Source organism: Vespula vulgaris, chromosome 1, assembly GCF_905475345.1.
Source record: "Vespula vulgaris chromosome 1, iyVesVulg1.1, whole genome shotgun sequence".
In the NCBI taxonomy this organism is placed as follows: Eukaryota; Metazoa; Arthropoda; class Insecta; order Hymenoptera; family Vespidae; genus Vespula; species Vespula vulgaris.
In genome coordinates, this window is record NC_066586.1 from 11,089,344 (window position 1) to 11,105,898 (window position 16,555).

The 16,555-nt window shown below is 31.6% G+C and overlaps 2 protein-coding genes across 6 annotated transcripts in view; one reads left to right on the forward strand and one right to left on the reverse strand.

Moving 5' to 3' along the window:
* Positions 1-595: 595 nt before the first annotated feature.
* Positions 596-14,755, reverse strand: LOC127065089 (coiled-coil domain-containing protein 170). Of its 5 annotated transcripts, none has more exons than XM_050996982.1 (14): positions 14,138-14,755; positions 10,326-10,421; positions 10,122-10,253; positions 9,655-9,843; positions 9,025-9,294; positions 8,467-8,611; positions 8,227-8,399; positions 7,932-8,132; positions 7,708-7,851; positions 6,798-6,961; positions 6,612-6,720; positions 5,594-5,830; positions 3,515-3,684; positions 596-2,825 (listed from the first exon to the last, which is right to left on the reverse strand). In XM_050996982.1, the coding sequence occupies exons 1-14, from the start codon at positions 14,315-14,317 to the stop codon at positions 2,675-2,677; spliced, it is 2,361 nt and encodes a 786-aa protein (XP_050852939.1). In that variant the 5' UTR covers positions 14,318-14,755; the 3' UTR covers positions 596-2,674. The 5 variants fall into 5 exon arrangements, with proteins under 5 accessions (XP_050852939.1, XP_050852948.1, XP_050852976.1 ...); XM_050996991.1 differs by lacking the exon at positions 14,138-14,755 and adding an exon at positions 12,622-12,847; XM_050997019.1 differs by lacking the exon at positions 14,138-14,755 and adding an exon at positions 11,826-12,166.
* Positions 14,756-16,168: 1,413 nt separating this feature from the next.
* The window catches only part of LOC127064990 (signal-induced proliferation-associated 1-like protein 2), an 86,885-nt gene continuing 86,498 nt past the window's right edge, over positions 16,169-16,555 (forward strand). Inside the window, exon 1 of the mRNA XM_050996776.1 lies at positions 16,169-16,237. The gene's annotated coding sequence lies outside the window, so the exon portion shown is untranslated. The remainder of the gene's footprint in view (positions 16,238-16,555) is intronic.

Here is a 16,555-nt window from a genome sequence, read left to right on the forward strand (position 1 = left end):
TGATGTAAGAAACGCCTAGTAAAATTTACGCGTCTCCAAAGATCGCCCATATAATCGAGAAGTGCTCTCTTGACTCCATTCACTTCGTTACGCGTTTATCTTTTTATTTGGATTCAGTGAAATTCCTTTTATTTTCCATTAACGAGACGTTATCACAGGTAGTATCATTTTTATAACCATGTTATTTAAAAAAATATACAGTGCAGGATATATAATTATTAGTTCTGTGTTTCTCCTCCATCTTCTTTTCTTTCTTTTCTCTAAATAACAACTTGGAAAATTTTCTATTCGTTGGAGATTATTATATGTTATTATTCTATTCCACACGATATATATATTAATCCACACGACATATATATATTAATTGATAAAGCATTATTATTTAAAGTTAAGAGCTATTAAAAATGAATAGAATGATTAGCTCTAATAAATAATAACTTTTATCGCTTTTCGAGCACTACATAAAAAATAGTGTAGTAATAATATATTAATCTGCACTTTAATAAATATGTCATTTCTATATGTCAAACTATTATTAATTAATATTATCAATAATTAATAGTCTCAACAATAGTATATATATTAAAAAATTTTATCCTAAGTATCTATTAAATGCTTGAAACATTTGGAACCCCATTTTTTATCTTTTTTATAAGTATTTGTATTTTAAAAGGGAGACCTTTTAAAGACTCGTTAAAGAACGATCCGCCCTCCGAACGGTGTTGTAACGGTGATGAACAGTGAGCGTGCAATAAAGAGCGTAACATTATCTCATTATACAAAAGAATGAGCAATCGAGTGGTCTACGTATAGATACACGCACACACACACATATTATACATAACGATCCGAGTTCTGGCAAGACGATCTTTGATGAGTAATTACGATATTCGAATATATACCGTTACGCTCATATCCACTTGCCACCGCTTATGGTCGCCCATTTACAGCGTAGGACCACGCATGGAAATTGGAACCGTGTCGACGGAAGTGGAGCTTCGAATTATCGGTTGTACGAGAAACAACTTGAAAGAAATGTGGGTCTGCGTCGTGTGTTAGTTAAATAGGTGATGTCGGCCGATCGTGATCGAGATTGACGAACGTTTAGAAACATATCGATATCTCTTTTATAACAGTTGAGTTCTCGTGATAGATTTTAATTTAAAATTATAACTTTGATATGACAAATTTAAAAAAAAAAAAGAAAGGAGAAAAAAAACACACGCAGACATTACAATGTTTAGGATAGATCGATGAAAATATTGAGACATGACTTTATAGCTTCTTTCTTATTGGTTTTTGTTTTATTTACACTTTGAATAATCCTTTTCATAAGAATAATGTTTTGAGCGTCGTAAGTGCGATTTTTATTACAAAATTTCAGCATCTTCATTCCATTGTCATTTTTGAAATATTTTTTTGTTCTTGTTTTTATTTACACAGATAACAAAGAGTAATGTTGTGATTTAATGAACTCTTTGAAATTTTTGCTTTCGATGATTTTTAAAAATTTTCGATGATCTGAACGTATTTCTCCTTTGCGAACCAGTTCCTCGAAGTGAGAGTTGTATTTAATCCGGTATCAAAAGGAGATATTAGACGAAAGTTCGTAAAACACTCGTTTGTAAATGACACGATGCAAGTAACTTGAAAACGGGTTTTACAACTTATTCCTTTATTTCATATTAATATAAGATCGAATAGATTTGGAACAGTAGCAATTTTTGTAAAATAAAAAATATGCTTTCTTTTAAACTGTCAAATTAACTATAGAGGTTGATTATTAATTATATAAAAAAAAATTATTATTATAGAAAAAATGTTAGAAAGCTACAACAAAATCGTTTAATATCAAATGATCGTTACAGATCGTAAAAACGATTTCGATCACGGTCAATGCTTGGACTTCTGATGTTGCTGAACCAAGAAATGATATCGATTTATGATCGCTTAGTCATCAACTTATATAAGTAATAATTACTCGGAATATTATCTCGATCAACCTCGAACAACAATTTCTACATTTTAATCGAATAACATTTTTTTTCATTACTCGTAGTCATATTATTCGATTATCTTTCGCGTTAATAACTGTAGGAAAAGTGATTACGAAATACTGCATTACATTTTTGGAAAGAAAAATAATGAAGGTTCATTTCTCATATAAAAATTTTGTTTACAAAATTATTTCTAATAATAATGAGAATAAAGATAATAATAACAATAATAACCATCGTCATCATCATCATCATCATCATCATCATCATCATCACCATAGATTGATCAGCCATAGATTTGATCATTTGTCCACAAATATACAATAATATACATGTATAAACGTTTAATTATTTTCATTTGTTAAAATTTACAACTTTATGTTTTTAGATTGGATCTTTGACTTACACTTTATCCTAACGTATTGGGTATTTGTTATCACGAAAGATGAACCGTTTCAATGAATGTGGTGGAGTAACTTTGTTCATGTGCAAGAAAAATGTTCTTTCAAGTTGTAGGAAAGCGACCGTAGAAGTCGTCCGTTTAGACGAAGTAAACGGTTCGCTTTACGCATCGTTTCGTCCGCATATAAATCTAATAAGAAACGGAGATCAGCGATCAGACGCTGTCGTCGTTGATTCAAGCGAACAACCGTTCAAACGTTGAATCTTGGCCGACGTCACGGAAGTAGGCTGCTCCTTACGGGTCTCTTGTTAAAATCCTCCTCGATGTCGTGCAAATCTGGTGGATCTGCAAATCCGCTGTCTTCGTAACGCGTACATCGAGAGCCAGGTGACCTTGGTGGATGAACCGAGTGAATCGGATGAATGCTACGAACAATTTTTTAATAAATTTAATATTTTATTCTGCTTATTCTAAAAATGACCTAACATAAAAGCGTATATTTTTCTATATACACAAGTATATATAGTATATTTAATTAATATAACACAAATATATAAGTATCTACGTAAAAATAGAAACTTATATGTATTTACGTATACTTATATGTAGATTCTTATATGTACTTATTATTATATGTCATAATATTATATATAATTATATTATTTATGTAATTATATTATAATATATATTTTCTTTTCAGTTCAATGCAAGAGAAAATAAACGATAAATAACATTTTTCTATATTTCTTACTTATACTCTACTAAAACCGTTTAAAAAATTCCGAATGAAATTCTTCAAATGTAAGATCGACCTTATTTAGTTTAATCTCAATAAAAACAACGTATAATTTGAATCATTGAATGATTTACCAATTTAAAATTTCTTCGTTGAAATTATAACAGCGTAATCTCGTTAAAGTTTCTTCTCCTTAGTTAGAATTAACGAGGTACAAAGAAAGACGAAAGAAAAGATAATACAAGAATTTATTTTCTATAGAATATTTCCAACTCGAAGAATATAGAGAACGATCTTCGTATTTTCCTGCTTAGGACGGCAAGAACACGCTCGCTCTCAAACTTATTCCCTCTCTCGTTAATATTTAACAAGGATTACCTTGTGCACCTTGAGGGACTCGCTTCCAGCGGTTCGTCGTATCTACGGGAGAGCATGGTGAAGTCACGATGGGCTGCCACCATTTTCTGCAGTCGCGTAATGATCTCGTAATCGGGAGTGCAGATTGGCTCTGACAATAATTTCACTATGGAGACGCGGAAGCTCTGCAACTGAAATAGGATATGAACGATTTGCAAGTTGTTGTATATACATATATATATATATATATATGCATACAACTACTACAGAAACGTTCACCATCACAAGTTAGATCGTCGAAAATTGCTTTACATTGGGATGACTTGAAATAATCAAAGGTACCAAGGACCTATCGAAAATCGATTCTTCGATTCTGGGTTAGGGTCAACGTTTGCGACCTAACATTTTCGTTCATTCTCGAGGGTAAAAAAAGGTCTCGATAAAATTACAGGGGTCTGATTCGTTCGAACGATCACAGAGCATCCTTTTCGACGCTCCGTTGATTTTCAAAGTATTTTCGAGCAAAGTTGGTTAATCATAAAAGAATCTATCTAGGTATATTAAAATCTAAATAAATTTATTTATTATATTTATACGCAGATGAATGTTCTTGTACGAGCGATTAAACTTATACAATATAACATTTTTCCTTTAAAATAATTCTTCATACGTACTTATGAAGCAAAGAAAAAAAAAGAAAAACAACAAAAGTATTATTTTGTAAGTACCATCGAAAAGTTTCATCGAATTCGTAACTCGTTGACTAGTGACTGGCACGTGCCAGCTCGAAGAAACGTAAGAGACGGTTTTGCGAGTCGTTTCAAAGTACCTTCGGTGAACGCGAACGTGACTCGAATGAAGATCAACGAACAACGATGTCGTATTCGTTACGAAAAAGAAGGAGACAAAGCTTGCCTTCTCTCGAAGAGTAGCTTTATGTGACAGACGAGAGAGCGAGTAGCAATAACGCGAATGGATGTCATCTGCGCGTAGTCGGTGAGATTGTTTCAATGAATTAACGAGTCCGTTTGGCCTCTGACTCGAAGAGCAACGTTACTAACTCCAGATCATCGACGAGATTCTTGTTTTGTAAAGACACCAAAAGGACCATTGTGCATACATATATTCGATATACATAAATATATATATATATGTATGTATGTATGTATGTATATATGTATGTATGTATGAGTATATCCGTAGATCATTTTTATCAGATAAAATGATTTAAGTTGATTGTTAATTATATCAATGAGAAATTATATCAATGAAAGATGTTACATAGCGATACGTATTTCTATTCTTCTTGTCTTTATTCTATCTTTTATTATCTTCTTTTTTTATTTTATTTTACTTTTTTTATTTTTTCATTTTATTGTTTTTTATAAAAAAGGTCTCTACTACTTTATGTATTTTCAAATACCGTTCGAACGTTAGCGCAAACGTATGCCTATGAAAAAAGATGAAAAATGAGTTAAGAGAATAGAGAAATAGTTTCTTCTCTAGACGCGATGTATTACGAGAGAGAAGGATATTTTGTAAGTGTTCCATATACGTATTCTTCGTGTAGGAATTGATTTTGACAAATGAAGAAGATGCTTTTACGGTCTCGTTTCAGCTCTAATTTTACGGACGACGAGAAACGACGGAGTCAAAAGGCTCTGTATTTTAACGGGCATATCGAATTCGAAAATACGGATCACCAAACGAACCGCATTCGAACTCTGTTACAGGGGTCGAATGCAAGTAGGTTTGTAGAGGAATCACTATAAATCAAGATTGCGTGAATTCGACTTCGCGTGCCGAATACGTAATGTCTTATTTGGCAAGTGTCTTACGGTAAGACTTTCAAAGAAATAAAAATTTGCCGAAGTATTATTTTTATACAAAAAATTAAATTATAAAAATTATTTACATACACATATATATATTCCTATAAATAAATATTTATATTATATATATTTTTTATGAATAAATATTTATATTGTTTATTGTATATTTATATTATTAATATATATATATTATAAATAAATAAATATAAACAAAAATGTACCAAAAAATTTGATCGTTGATTGCAATCTGTCATGTATACGTGATTACCTGAGATTCTCTTCTAGTAACCTCTGTGAGATTTTGCTTCACTTGCGCCAACTCATCTCTAAGAAGCTGCAAAGAATGATCGTTGATAGATCTTTCTTGCTCAGCCGTCTCAGACGTCGTTCTCATTTGCTCTTTCAACATGGACAGCTTTCTGGTATAACGCGTTCTCAACATCTCGCTTTCTACGAGACGTTTCTGGAGCTCTTCTATCTTCCTACTCCTTTCTAACGCCGCTATCTATATCAATGAAACATAAGATTCGTATATTTCAATCTTAATGTAGCAGATGTCATAAATATAGAAGAGAGTTGACAATTATAGATCGTTTCTCATCAATTTTTTCTTATTGTTGAATATAAATAATATCTAATAATCAATATATGTGTATATATGTATTTATATAATAAATGAACAAGATATATGCATTGAAAATATATATATTAGATCTTATTTAATGCATAATGTTAACATTTACACAACCACAAATTCCGGATTATTCTAACACAAAAACGGCTATAATTTTAAAACAATGTAAAATAGAACGTTTATATACACGTTTATGTTCATTGTGTCTCCTGTCATGTTATGATACATCCTATATAAAATAATATACCCAATATATTATTTTATATTTCTATAATAATAAATTTTTGAATATTTTCTTGTTTTTATCGAAAAAGTAATGTAATAATACATAAATCCATTTTTTAATATTGTTTTTTATTATTTCTATACACAAATCTATTACTTTTAAAGGAAGACATGATTAAAATGGCCAATTGCTTAAATCGTACCTTTTACATTATATTATATAAAGATTGATAATAAATTAATTTGTTCTTGATAAAATAAACATCATATAATAATAGGTATCTTAAACATTAAATTAAACGATATCCAATATATTAACATATAAAAATTTTGATCAAATAGCTAATATAAATATAATAAAATGTCTTACGTGGTACGATTTGGACAATTCTTTCGTGTGTATATTTATTATTAAAATATACAATACCTTGTAATCAGCGGCTTCTGTTAATTGAGCACTCAACTCTCGATTTCGCGATTTTTCTTCCGAGAATTGTGATTGCAATCGTTCGACCTGCTTCGTTAACTTTTTCGCACTAAAAATCAAGAAAATGATAATATTTTTTTCTTTATCATTGTTTTAATTCACCGTATTCGATGCAACATCATTCACCGGAGATTCGCCTCGTCCCTTTCGCTCTGCAACAACGTCTTTATTCTCACGCTGTCCTCCTGAAGAGACAGTTTTCTACGCAGGAGATCTAAGTGAAGATCTCGCCTTTGCAATTGCTCCCGCAGAGTTCTCACGCGTCGTTGCAATTGATAAACCACAGACGTCTAAACGACAAAATAAAAAGTACGTATACGTTCGAAGGTACGAACATTCGTGAAATAAAAATTTTCCCTAAGGGATTAATCTTGAAATAACGAATTACGATAATTAATATCTAAACTACGATGGAATTGCAAACGAGAAAAATTATTTTGCAGAAAATTTGTAGAATGAAAATGTATTATCTATATTTAGGAACTTCATCAGGATCAATTTATCGTGAACTTTATATCTACATGAAATATTTATATTTTTAAGAAACAAAGATCCCGTGCAGATAGGTATCTAAAATGAGAAAATATAAAAAAAGAAGCCGATGGGACTATCCTTGAGAAACTAATGAACTATTTATATACGAAGCGAGCAAAAGTTGGATAGAGTTGGATCTCTACGAGTTTCACGAGAAAGCCGAAGGATTCTGTCGGGGTAGCATGATACTGTAAAGAAAAAAAGAGAAGTAAAAAGGAGCTGAATTCGAAATGAGAAGCACGAGAAAGCGCTAAACAGGAACGTTCTCCTCGACTGGTTTGGAGCTTGGGCTTACGTCTTTTGGGGAGGGAAGCTCATGAAAGGATCTCTCACGACGAATCCTTGGTAATGTCGTGTAGCTGGAGTACAAGTACTGGAGTACGCGAACAGTAGAATTTGCATAGAAGGATTTGAAATAGAAGATGAAGACACAAGAAGAGATATTGTAAACGTCGTTAGAAAAAAAAAATTTAATAAATAATTTATCGATCGTGTCCTTCACCTTGTCCACTAATTTGTCCGTTTCTAATCTGGCGAGTTGTTCCGCCCGTACAAGCAAGGATTCAGTTTGTAGTTCGATCCCTATGTCCTCCGAAATTTCCTCGATTTGCATAGCTTTTCCCAGTCGTTCGAGAAACGTCGTAAACTATGAAATTTGTGAAAAAATTTATAAAACACGATTCACTATGTTCTTTTCTTCAGATAAAGGACACTTTGTATAGTCACCGTTTGTTTGTCCCTACGCAAGGACTCTTTGGTTAGTTCACAGCTGGTCAATTCGGCCTCCAATTTGTGTATCTTCGCTTCGAGACTCGATCGTTCCTCTTCCAAATGTCGCATCTTCATCATACTCGTTTCAAGCATTTCGCTTTGACGATTGGCAGATTCCGTGGCAGCGTTCACTTTCTCTCGTAGGTTTTGAATTTTCTAAAAATTAGAAAATTTAGATTTAAAAATCAAAAGGATATGAAAATCTTTTCTAAAGTATCAAAATAATGCATCACAGATAAAAGCAAAGTACCAATGCTTGATCTTTGCTCTCTGCAAGGATCTCTCTAATCCGATCCTTTATCGCATTTTCGTGAGACTCCACGAATCTACTCGGTGTACTCAAGAGAATCGCTAAAGATTCCAACAAATGTCTTAGTTCCGTTTGCAAACGTTGTTCCTTTTCCTCGCGATTCTTCAAATCGTCTATGAAGAAGAATAAAAAAGAACATAAAAATCAATCGTATTTCTAACGAAACTAAACAAAATTTACCTCGTAATTGGCAGATCAGCGCTTCCTGATTAGATATGTTTCCTGTAGCACTCGTTATACTTCTGTTCGCATTCACTAATTTATCTCTCAAATCGTTCATCTCTCTTTCGGCTACTCTATGTTGCATTTCTAGACATTCTTTCTCCTGATAAACATGATAGATTCTTTAACACAGCTATCATTTTTATCCTTAATTTATCATTCTCTGTTTAAGATTCTTCATGTTGAGATTATTATAGTATTTTTTCAATCATCTTCAAAAATTGATTCATAAATAAGTGTCATTACAAATCAGCAGTTTACACAATTAAATGACATTTGTCTATGAATCAAACCAACGAATATGCGAAATGATATAACTATAGAAATTCTAATTATAGAACATTGTATTTATTAGTTGTATTAATAAATAAATGTCGTATAATTATAACAAGCTTGACTTAATTATAACGTCATTTATTTATAAATCGATTTAATAAATAATATCGATAAATAGATAGGTATCGTAATAAAAATTAATTTTACTCTTCGCACGTTTAATTTCTCTTGTAACTATACCTGCCGTAAGCGTTCCAAATCGACCAGTTGTGTAGACACTTGCCTCTGGAGTTGTTCTTTTTCTGTGGTAATGCGATCTAGCGAGTCTCTGCAACTTCGAAAATCATTCTCGATACCGCTAAGTTGTGTTTCGATTGTAGTGCCCCTGTTCCGCAACCGATTCACTTCTTGCACCAATTCTTCCGCTTTGTGGATAACGACTTCCGGACTATGGTGCGCTGTTTCACAGTACTCGACGTTCAGTGCATGTGCCAGTCGCCGCACAAAATCCTTTTAACGTGAGTTCCATTTAATTGCATACCGTTAATTTTACAACAGTATTTGGTGAACCAATTAATTAATTTTTCAATAAAGAATAAGAGTTCCATTTAAATTTTATATCCAAAGGTTCAAGTATTTTAATGAGAATGTTTTAGCGCTTTGATCGTTCAATAATTTGTAAAAGTATAATTAAAATGATTAAACAAATTATCTTTATAACAATTATTCTCTTTTGTTCGTTTATAAATAAGAAACGCGTTTAAAATTTCTCATTACGATATCATTGTTTACGGAACATATTGTAATTAAACTTTTCTATTTAATAAATAAGATAAATTAATTTATTAAAGATTAATTTACATAAAATACCTGAAGATTTAATCTCGCTCGTTCTTTTAACTGTATCTCCTCGGATAAATTATGTTCAAGCTGTCGAATCTTCTTCTCGCATTCCCTGACCTTCTCTTCGTGATACTTGACATCTCGTTGTAGACCTTGTATCGTGATCTCGTTCCTTCCTTGATTCGCGTAAAGATTTCTCTCTCGCTCTTCCAATTCCTATGGATTAATACAAATATAAAAAATATTTATAAAGTAAATAAAAAAGTAAGTATAAAGTAAATAAAAGAAGAATAGAATGAAATGAAACTTAATTAAAAATCATCATTTTCAAACAAAATCTAATTTTTACGCACGTTGATTAACTACATTTTTTATTTAACTTAACACTGTGTATACTAGTACTGTATTCACACACAAAATCATGTGTGTTTTTTTTAACACTATATACATATATATAATAAACAGATATATTAAAAAAGAAATAAATCTCTCGCCTGTATGCGTTTCTTGAGACTGGAAACGATAGAATTCTGTCTGGCAGCTTGTTCTCTTAACTGATCGGCTTCCACCTGAAGTTCTACGACCCTTTGGTCCCTTGATCTGACGGTGTTCTTCATCTCCTGCAGCTAAGAAGGAAAAGCCGTTGAATTAATAATCCGACCGATTTAGCCGTCGGAACCGCACGGAAATCGTTTTACCTCGAACATCAGCCTGTCTCGCTTGTATTCGAGAGCTGCCAGCTCGCTCCTCAATGTCGTCGTCAAGTCGTGAGTCATCGCATCCCCTGTGTCCAACTGTAAACGAAGAAAGAGATCCTTATACCTTCCTCCTTTTCCTTCTTTTCTTTCTCTCACATTCCTGCACCGCTTCGACTTTAAAGAATCGAAACGGACAAAGGGAAATGAACGTGAGCTTCGTGAACGTAAAAAAATAAAGTATATCGTTATATTCAAAATCAATATTAAAATATATATAAAAATATAATATCAATGTATTTCAAAACGGAATAAAGATGAACGTGTGTACGAATGTGTGTATAAAATTAATAAACATAAATACACGCACGCATATATTATAAAATATGAATTCATATAAAATTTTCAATCAAAACGAATATACATCTATACAGATAACGTAGAATATAATATTATTTATAAAAATATAATACATATAACAAGAAAGATCAATTAAATCGATTTCAACTTTCTACATTTCACTTTTTACATGACGTATAATCGTTTGGATGTCTCCGATAAATTTCTAAAAAAATATTAATCCTGATTTATCTTTAACAAAGATTAATACTTTCTATAACGTTGGACTACAACTAAATAATCACAATTTTCCTATAGAATAACTAAAAGAGAGCCAGAGAGAGAGAGAGAGAGAGACGAAAAGAGAGAGAAAGAAAGAGCAAGAAAGAAAGATATTGTACAAATTCATAAATCGTGATTCTCTCCTACCGTAGAGGATTTTATTAAAATGATTTATTACTACGTCTGGGAAGTTGGTCGTTAAGAGTAAAAAATTAGTTTACTTGGCGGAAGACGGCCGCATTCTTCTTTATCTCCTACTCCTTCATAAACGCCGAGTGAAAATCACTGTTCCTACCACGTGGATTATCTTATCCGCACACCGTTAACCACCGTTGAAAAGATATTTTCTCGTCTAATGCATACACTGGAGGGAAAGGTAATTGCATTTCATCTTTCTTAGACGCTAATGCTTACGCATTAACAATCACCTTTTTGAATTCGTGACTCGAATCAAGAAGAATATTTTTATATCGTGTTAATACAAATACAACGTTGTATACGTTTCTCATATTATTATGTCGTAAAAATATTAAACGAGAAACTTCCTCTTGAAAATCTTTTTCGTTTCATCGATCACGTTTAAATCGTTTAATTAACTGAGTATTTTTTAATTATTATATTGCATGTCTTACGCATGTAAATATTCAAAATGAAATTAAGTATTTATTTATATTAATGTATATATAAGTTAATTGTTTATAAACGTTTATTTAAATTTTATATATATTTCATTTATATATATTTTGTTATATATTTTTATATATTTTATTTATTATGTGTATATGTTATTAATTATTTGTAAAAAAATATATATATACAAGAAAAATTTGTCTTATCTACTTTTAGATAAACTTATAATGGAATACTTTTTATCGAATTCACATTTTCTTGATAAACTCCGAACGGAACGGACGAGCAGTCGTCGTCGTTTTTATTCTCGAAAGGACTGAATAGTTAAACTCCAAGCGATTCGTGCCAATTTCTACGTTTGTCGTTCTTATTTTATATATATGCGAAGAAACGGAAGAACCTTAGCGAATAGGTAGATATATTCTTGTCTACCAAGGATAGCAAAGGCTTACGTGACCGTCGTTCCGTACTCCGCGCGAGAAGTCACCACGACCCGACTCTGAATACGCGCTGATATCAACGATAAGATGTATATGACGGAAGATATACTCTCTTGAATCCCTCCACTGGTGTGATTTACAAGCAAAAAGGAAACCATGAAATTAACGACTTGCATAAGGTAAAAAGAGAAAAATAAGAGAGGTTATTTTTGTTTTTAATTAAAAATTAATTAGTTTTATTTTTTGCTTTTTTTTATATAGTATAATATACTTGTGCAGATATATGGTATATTTATATAGAGTATAAATATATATTTTATGTATATATAATCATATATATGTATATATATATATATATATATATATATATATATATATATGGTTTAATTATATCAATTAAAAGTTAACAAATATAAATTTTTATCAAAACATTGTCGGAAGATGAAGTAATTATTATTTTATTTTTTTTTTTTTAATTAAGAATGATTTATTTATTTTGTTTTCTTTTTATATAATGCAATATACTTTATAACGTTTAATTTTGCCAATTAAAGATTACCATATATAGAAATTCTCTTTTGTCGAGAACAAAAGTGAAAGGAACTTACTTGAGTATTCTTACAAATTTGTTTAGAAATATTCCTGTTAGCACGTATCGCACGTATATTTATACGGATTCGAAGACGATCATGGAAAGTACGAGGCGAACGCATCCGTGACATCGTTCGCGTTAACTATCAGTAGGGAGCTATTACATGATAAATAATATATCGATCATCGATATAATGTTTCGACAATTTCGAAATTTAGAAAGAACGTTTCCGAATCAAATTCGACCTATTATATCATCGACATATATACATACATATCTACAAACGTAAACACGTACATATATATATATATATATATATATATATATATATATATGTGTACATATTTCATAAAAATCTAGAAAAATTCAGAAATAGATGAGATTTTCTTTGTATATTATCCATTTATAAAGAAAAATTATCATATCGTGACTCGTATAATTTTAATAAATTTATGAGTTGAAAAATTCGATTGGTTCTTTTCGAACGAACAACGAAACATCGAGGAAACGTGAATAAAATCGTTTATTATTCTAGTATCAATGCATGTATCGATTAAAGAATGAACGATGAAAAAGGAATGGGAGATAATTTTAATGAAACCGGTGGTTCTCGAAGGAATAAATAAATTGAAGCTCCGTTCACGGTGGCACGCGAACACGCGGAGGATCGAAAAGGCGCGTACACACGGACCTTCGGTGGAACTGCTAAAATCGATTCAGTGTAACGCTATGGCAACGCAACCCTTGTTCGCATGCAACTCAATACATTTGCGCTTCGTCGCTGTACCTCGTGCACCTCACATTGAAGCGAATAAGAGAAAGAGAGATAGAGAGGCAAAAAGAACGAGAAAGAAAGAGAGAGAGAGAGAGAGAGGGAAAGGTAGGATTAAAGTGGGGATAAAAAGAGAGGGCAACGTTTCGAGGGCCGCGATAACGACACTTACACGTGACGAAATTACGAAATTACGATTCGACGCATCAATTAAACGAGCCACTCGTAAATCCGACGACGATGAAATACCAAAGGGTTTTGACGGGTTGCCGCGCTTCTATGGTAGACGACGAAGGGGGAAACAAACCTTTCGATCAAACGACGAACGAATTTTCGAGGAAGCTTAAAATGAAGAAACTGAGAACACGATGAACGTATACAACTTCCTCGATAGATACGCTCGATTTCTATATTTATCGTACACATCATTACCAGAACGTTATATTATTCTATCGACAGAAATTGTATATTTTTAAAATAATAGTAATTCCACATTGAAATTAAGAAAAAAATTAAATAATTATTTTCTTTTGCGATATCTTAAGATAAGAAAGAAAGAAAGAAAAAGAAAGAGAGAGAGAGAGAGAGTAACGAGGTGCATAACACGTAAATAAATACGTGTGAGAGAAAACGACAATAAAAGAAAAGAGACAGAGAGAGAGAGAGAGAGAGAGAGAGAGAGAGAGAGAGAGAAAGGTGCGCTTGAACAATATTCAAGTTGGTGCGATAGTTTGTGAATCGTGTTGTGAGATGAGTAGACCTTGCGAGGGGACGAGATGCAAAGAGTCTCGAATATCCTGAGATTCTCGTCGGTAAACTCGTCGGTCTCCTTTGGCTCCTTTTTCTCTTTCCTCTCCTTCCTCTCGTGTCTCCTCATCACCATCTTGTTCTCCTCCTTCTCCCCTTCCTCCTCTCCCTCCTCTTCGTCACGATCGGCCATCCTTCTCGCGTCTCTACTCGCAACGACTATCGCTCACGGCGATCGTTTCGACCTCGGCCGACGAGGAGCATTCTCCTTCGTCCTCGCCGACTTTCGACGACTTTTCTTCTTCGTCTTCTTCGTCTTCTTCGCCTTCTTCGTCTTCTTCGTCTCCTTCTTCGTCTTCTTCTTCTTCTTCGTCTTTTACTTCTTCCTACTCGCACTTTCGCCTTTCCAGAGAGAACGCCGCCGTCTATTGCCGTTGACGACTAGAAAACCTGCCAGCACCAACAATCGAACCTGCAAGAGCGAGAGTGACCCTACTTTGTTTGTACTCTTATCCGTGGTGTAGACGTAGTTGGTGGGCCGATCGAAATCTATCGATTGCCCTCAAATTTTGAACTTTATACTTTCTTTTTTACTTCTTCGGAAATATTATTTTCGTTTCTCTTCTCTTTGTTGTGTATTTTCTTTTTTTTTTTTTTAGTTTTTTATTTTTATTTTCATCTTTATTGTTTATTTCTTTTTTTTATTTAATAAGGAATAGTATCCGAGTTACACGGAAAATAATATTTTCTTCATTTTGGTCTCTCATTATCTTTTATCGTCTTTCGATTTTATTTGGAATTATAACAGATATTCCGTCGTTATATTTTCAGTTGTAATAGTAGAAATCTGCATTATTGATTGTGATGATAAATGTGTTAACTACAATATCGACGGGTTATACGTACCTTACCAAGCGTGGATATTGATCCTCGATAAAGTAATCGACGATCGATCAGGGAACTCGTATGATAATAGACTATATCTATACATTATTTCGGAATTATTTTTATAACTTTTTACTTGTAACGTATATGATAATTCGGTTCAGAAAATTAACAAAATGAAATTGATTACCGATATTTATTTTTATTTATCGATAACAAAACAAAATTGACATTACCGATATTAGATAAAGAAACTTATGTTTTTAATTTTATGATGATGTCGAAGATCTTATGATACGTAATCCATGATATATTTTAAATATTCATAAACGATGTGTGCTTAAGATTATTCATCACCTTTTACTAACAGCGTAGCGACTTCAGCGACAAGTATGGACAAAATATAAATTACAAGCACAATAAGAAAACACCATAACCATTATACGTCTATGGTAATAATGTAAATTATATTCTTTTCATACGTAATATACCAATAGAATTAAAGCGTGACAAACATTTTTATATGGTACAAATAATAATACATCTGATAAAAAGTAAGAAAAAAGTAAAATAAAAGTAAGAAAAAATTACATGCCAAGCTATACTTCTCTGTTCTGCATTATTTAAAAATCGTAGAAAAATCTAAATCTCTAATAATAAAGAAAAAGAATTTGTTTTCTCGTATTAAAACCTTATACCTATTTAAATAATTATTAATAATTATTAATAATTATGTAATATCAACATTAATTAAGAATAATAAAGAAAATAAAAATTTTCAGTGCTTATTTAAATCAATAGAAATAAACTTTTCACTGATTGATTACTATCGAAACAATTTTCTTTTAGATTTCGACAAATAAAGACCGAAGTAATTTCTTTCCAAACGGTTGAGCTTAAATAAATCATAATTACGATTATTTTAGAATTATTTAAATAATTTGGAATGTGCGAAGAGTATAACTAACTGATATTTAAACAATAATACACTTATTTAAACATTTCAGAACTCTAAACATACGAAAAGCTTAATTAAAATAATTTTATTTTAATTAGACTTCAATACTTCAAAATTTGAATTTAGCGGTCATCAGCTATTGTAATGTCAACAAATTTAGACTGTTAACTGACTTGGACGGTTACTGGATCAGTATTCTTCTGGATTTCGACGAGTGAACATCGAAATTCTCTCTTTCTAAACGTAAAAACTTAAAAATTAATACTTTCGGTAAGTTTAAATTTATTTAAACAATATAAAAGTACGCGATATTAAATAAATTAATATTTAACACAATAATAAATTCATTTAAACATTACACGACTCAGAATACCTGTTAAAGATAAAATAATTTTAATTTATTTTCTATTAAACTAATGTTTTGAATTTACGAAACTTGGCTTCATATAATATCAACAAAAACAAATGTTTGTCAAACTGAGGGTTACCGAATCAATTTTCTTTTGTATTCCGACGAGTAAACATCTCCTTCAGAATGTCTTTCCTGCAAATATCAACGAAGTCTTAAAATAAATATATTTTTATAAG

Bases quoted from the DNA above. Each gene is read 5' to 3' on its own strand.
- LOC127065089 (XM_050996982.1), bottom strand. From the start codon at position 14,317: ATGGCCGATCGTGACGAAGAGGAGGGAGAGGAGGAAGGGGAGAAGGAG. The intron at 10,422-14,137 runs GTCTACTCATCT...CTTCGTTTACAG, and splicing joins GCATCTCGTCCCCTCGCAAG to TTGGACACAGGGGATGCGAT. The intron at 2,826-3,514 runs GTAATCCTTGTT...AATTGTTCGTAG, and splicing joins AGTCCCTCAAGGTGCACAAG to CATTCATCCGATTCACTCGG.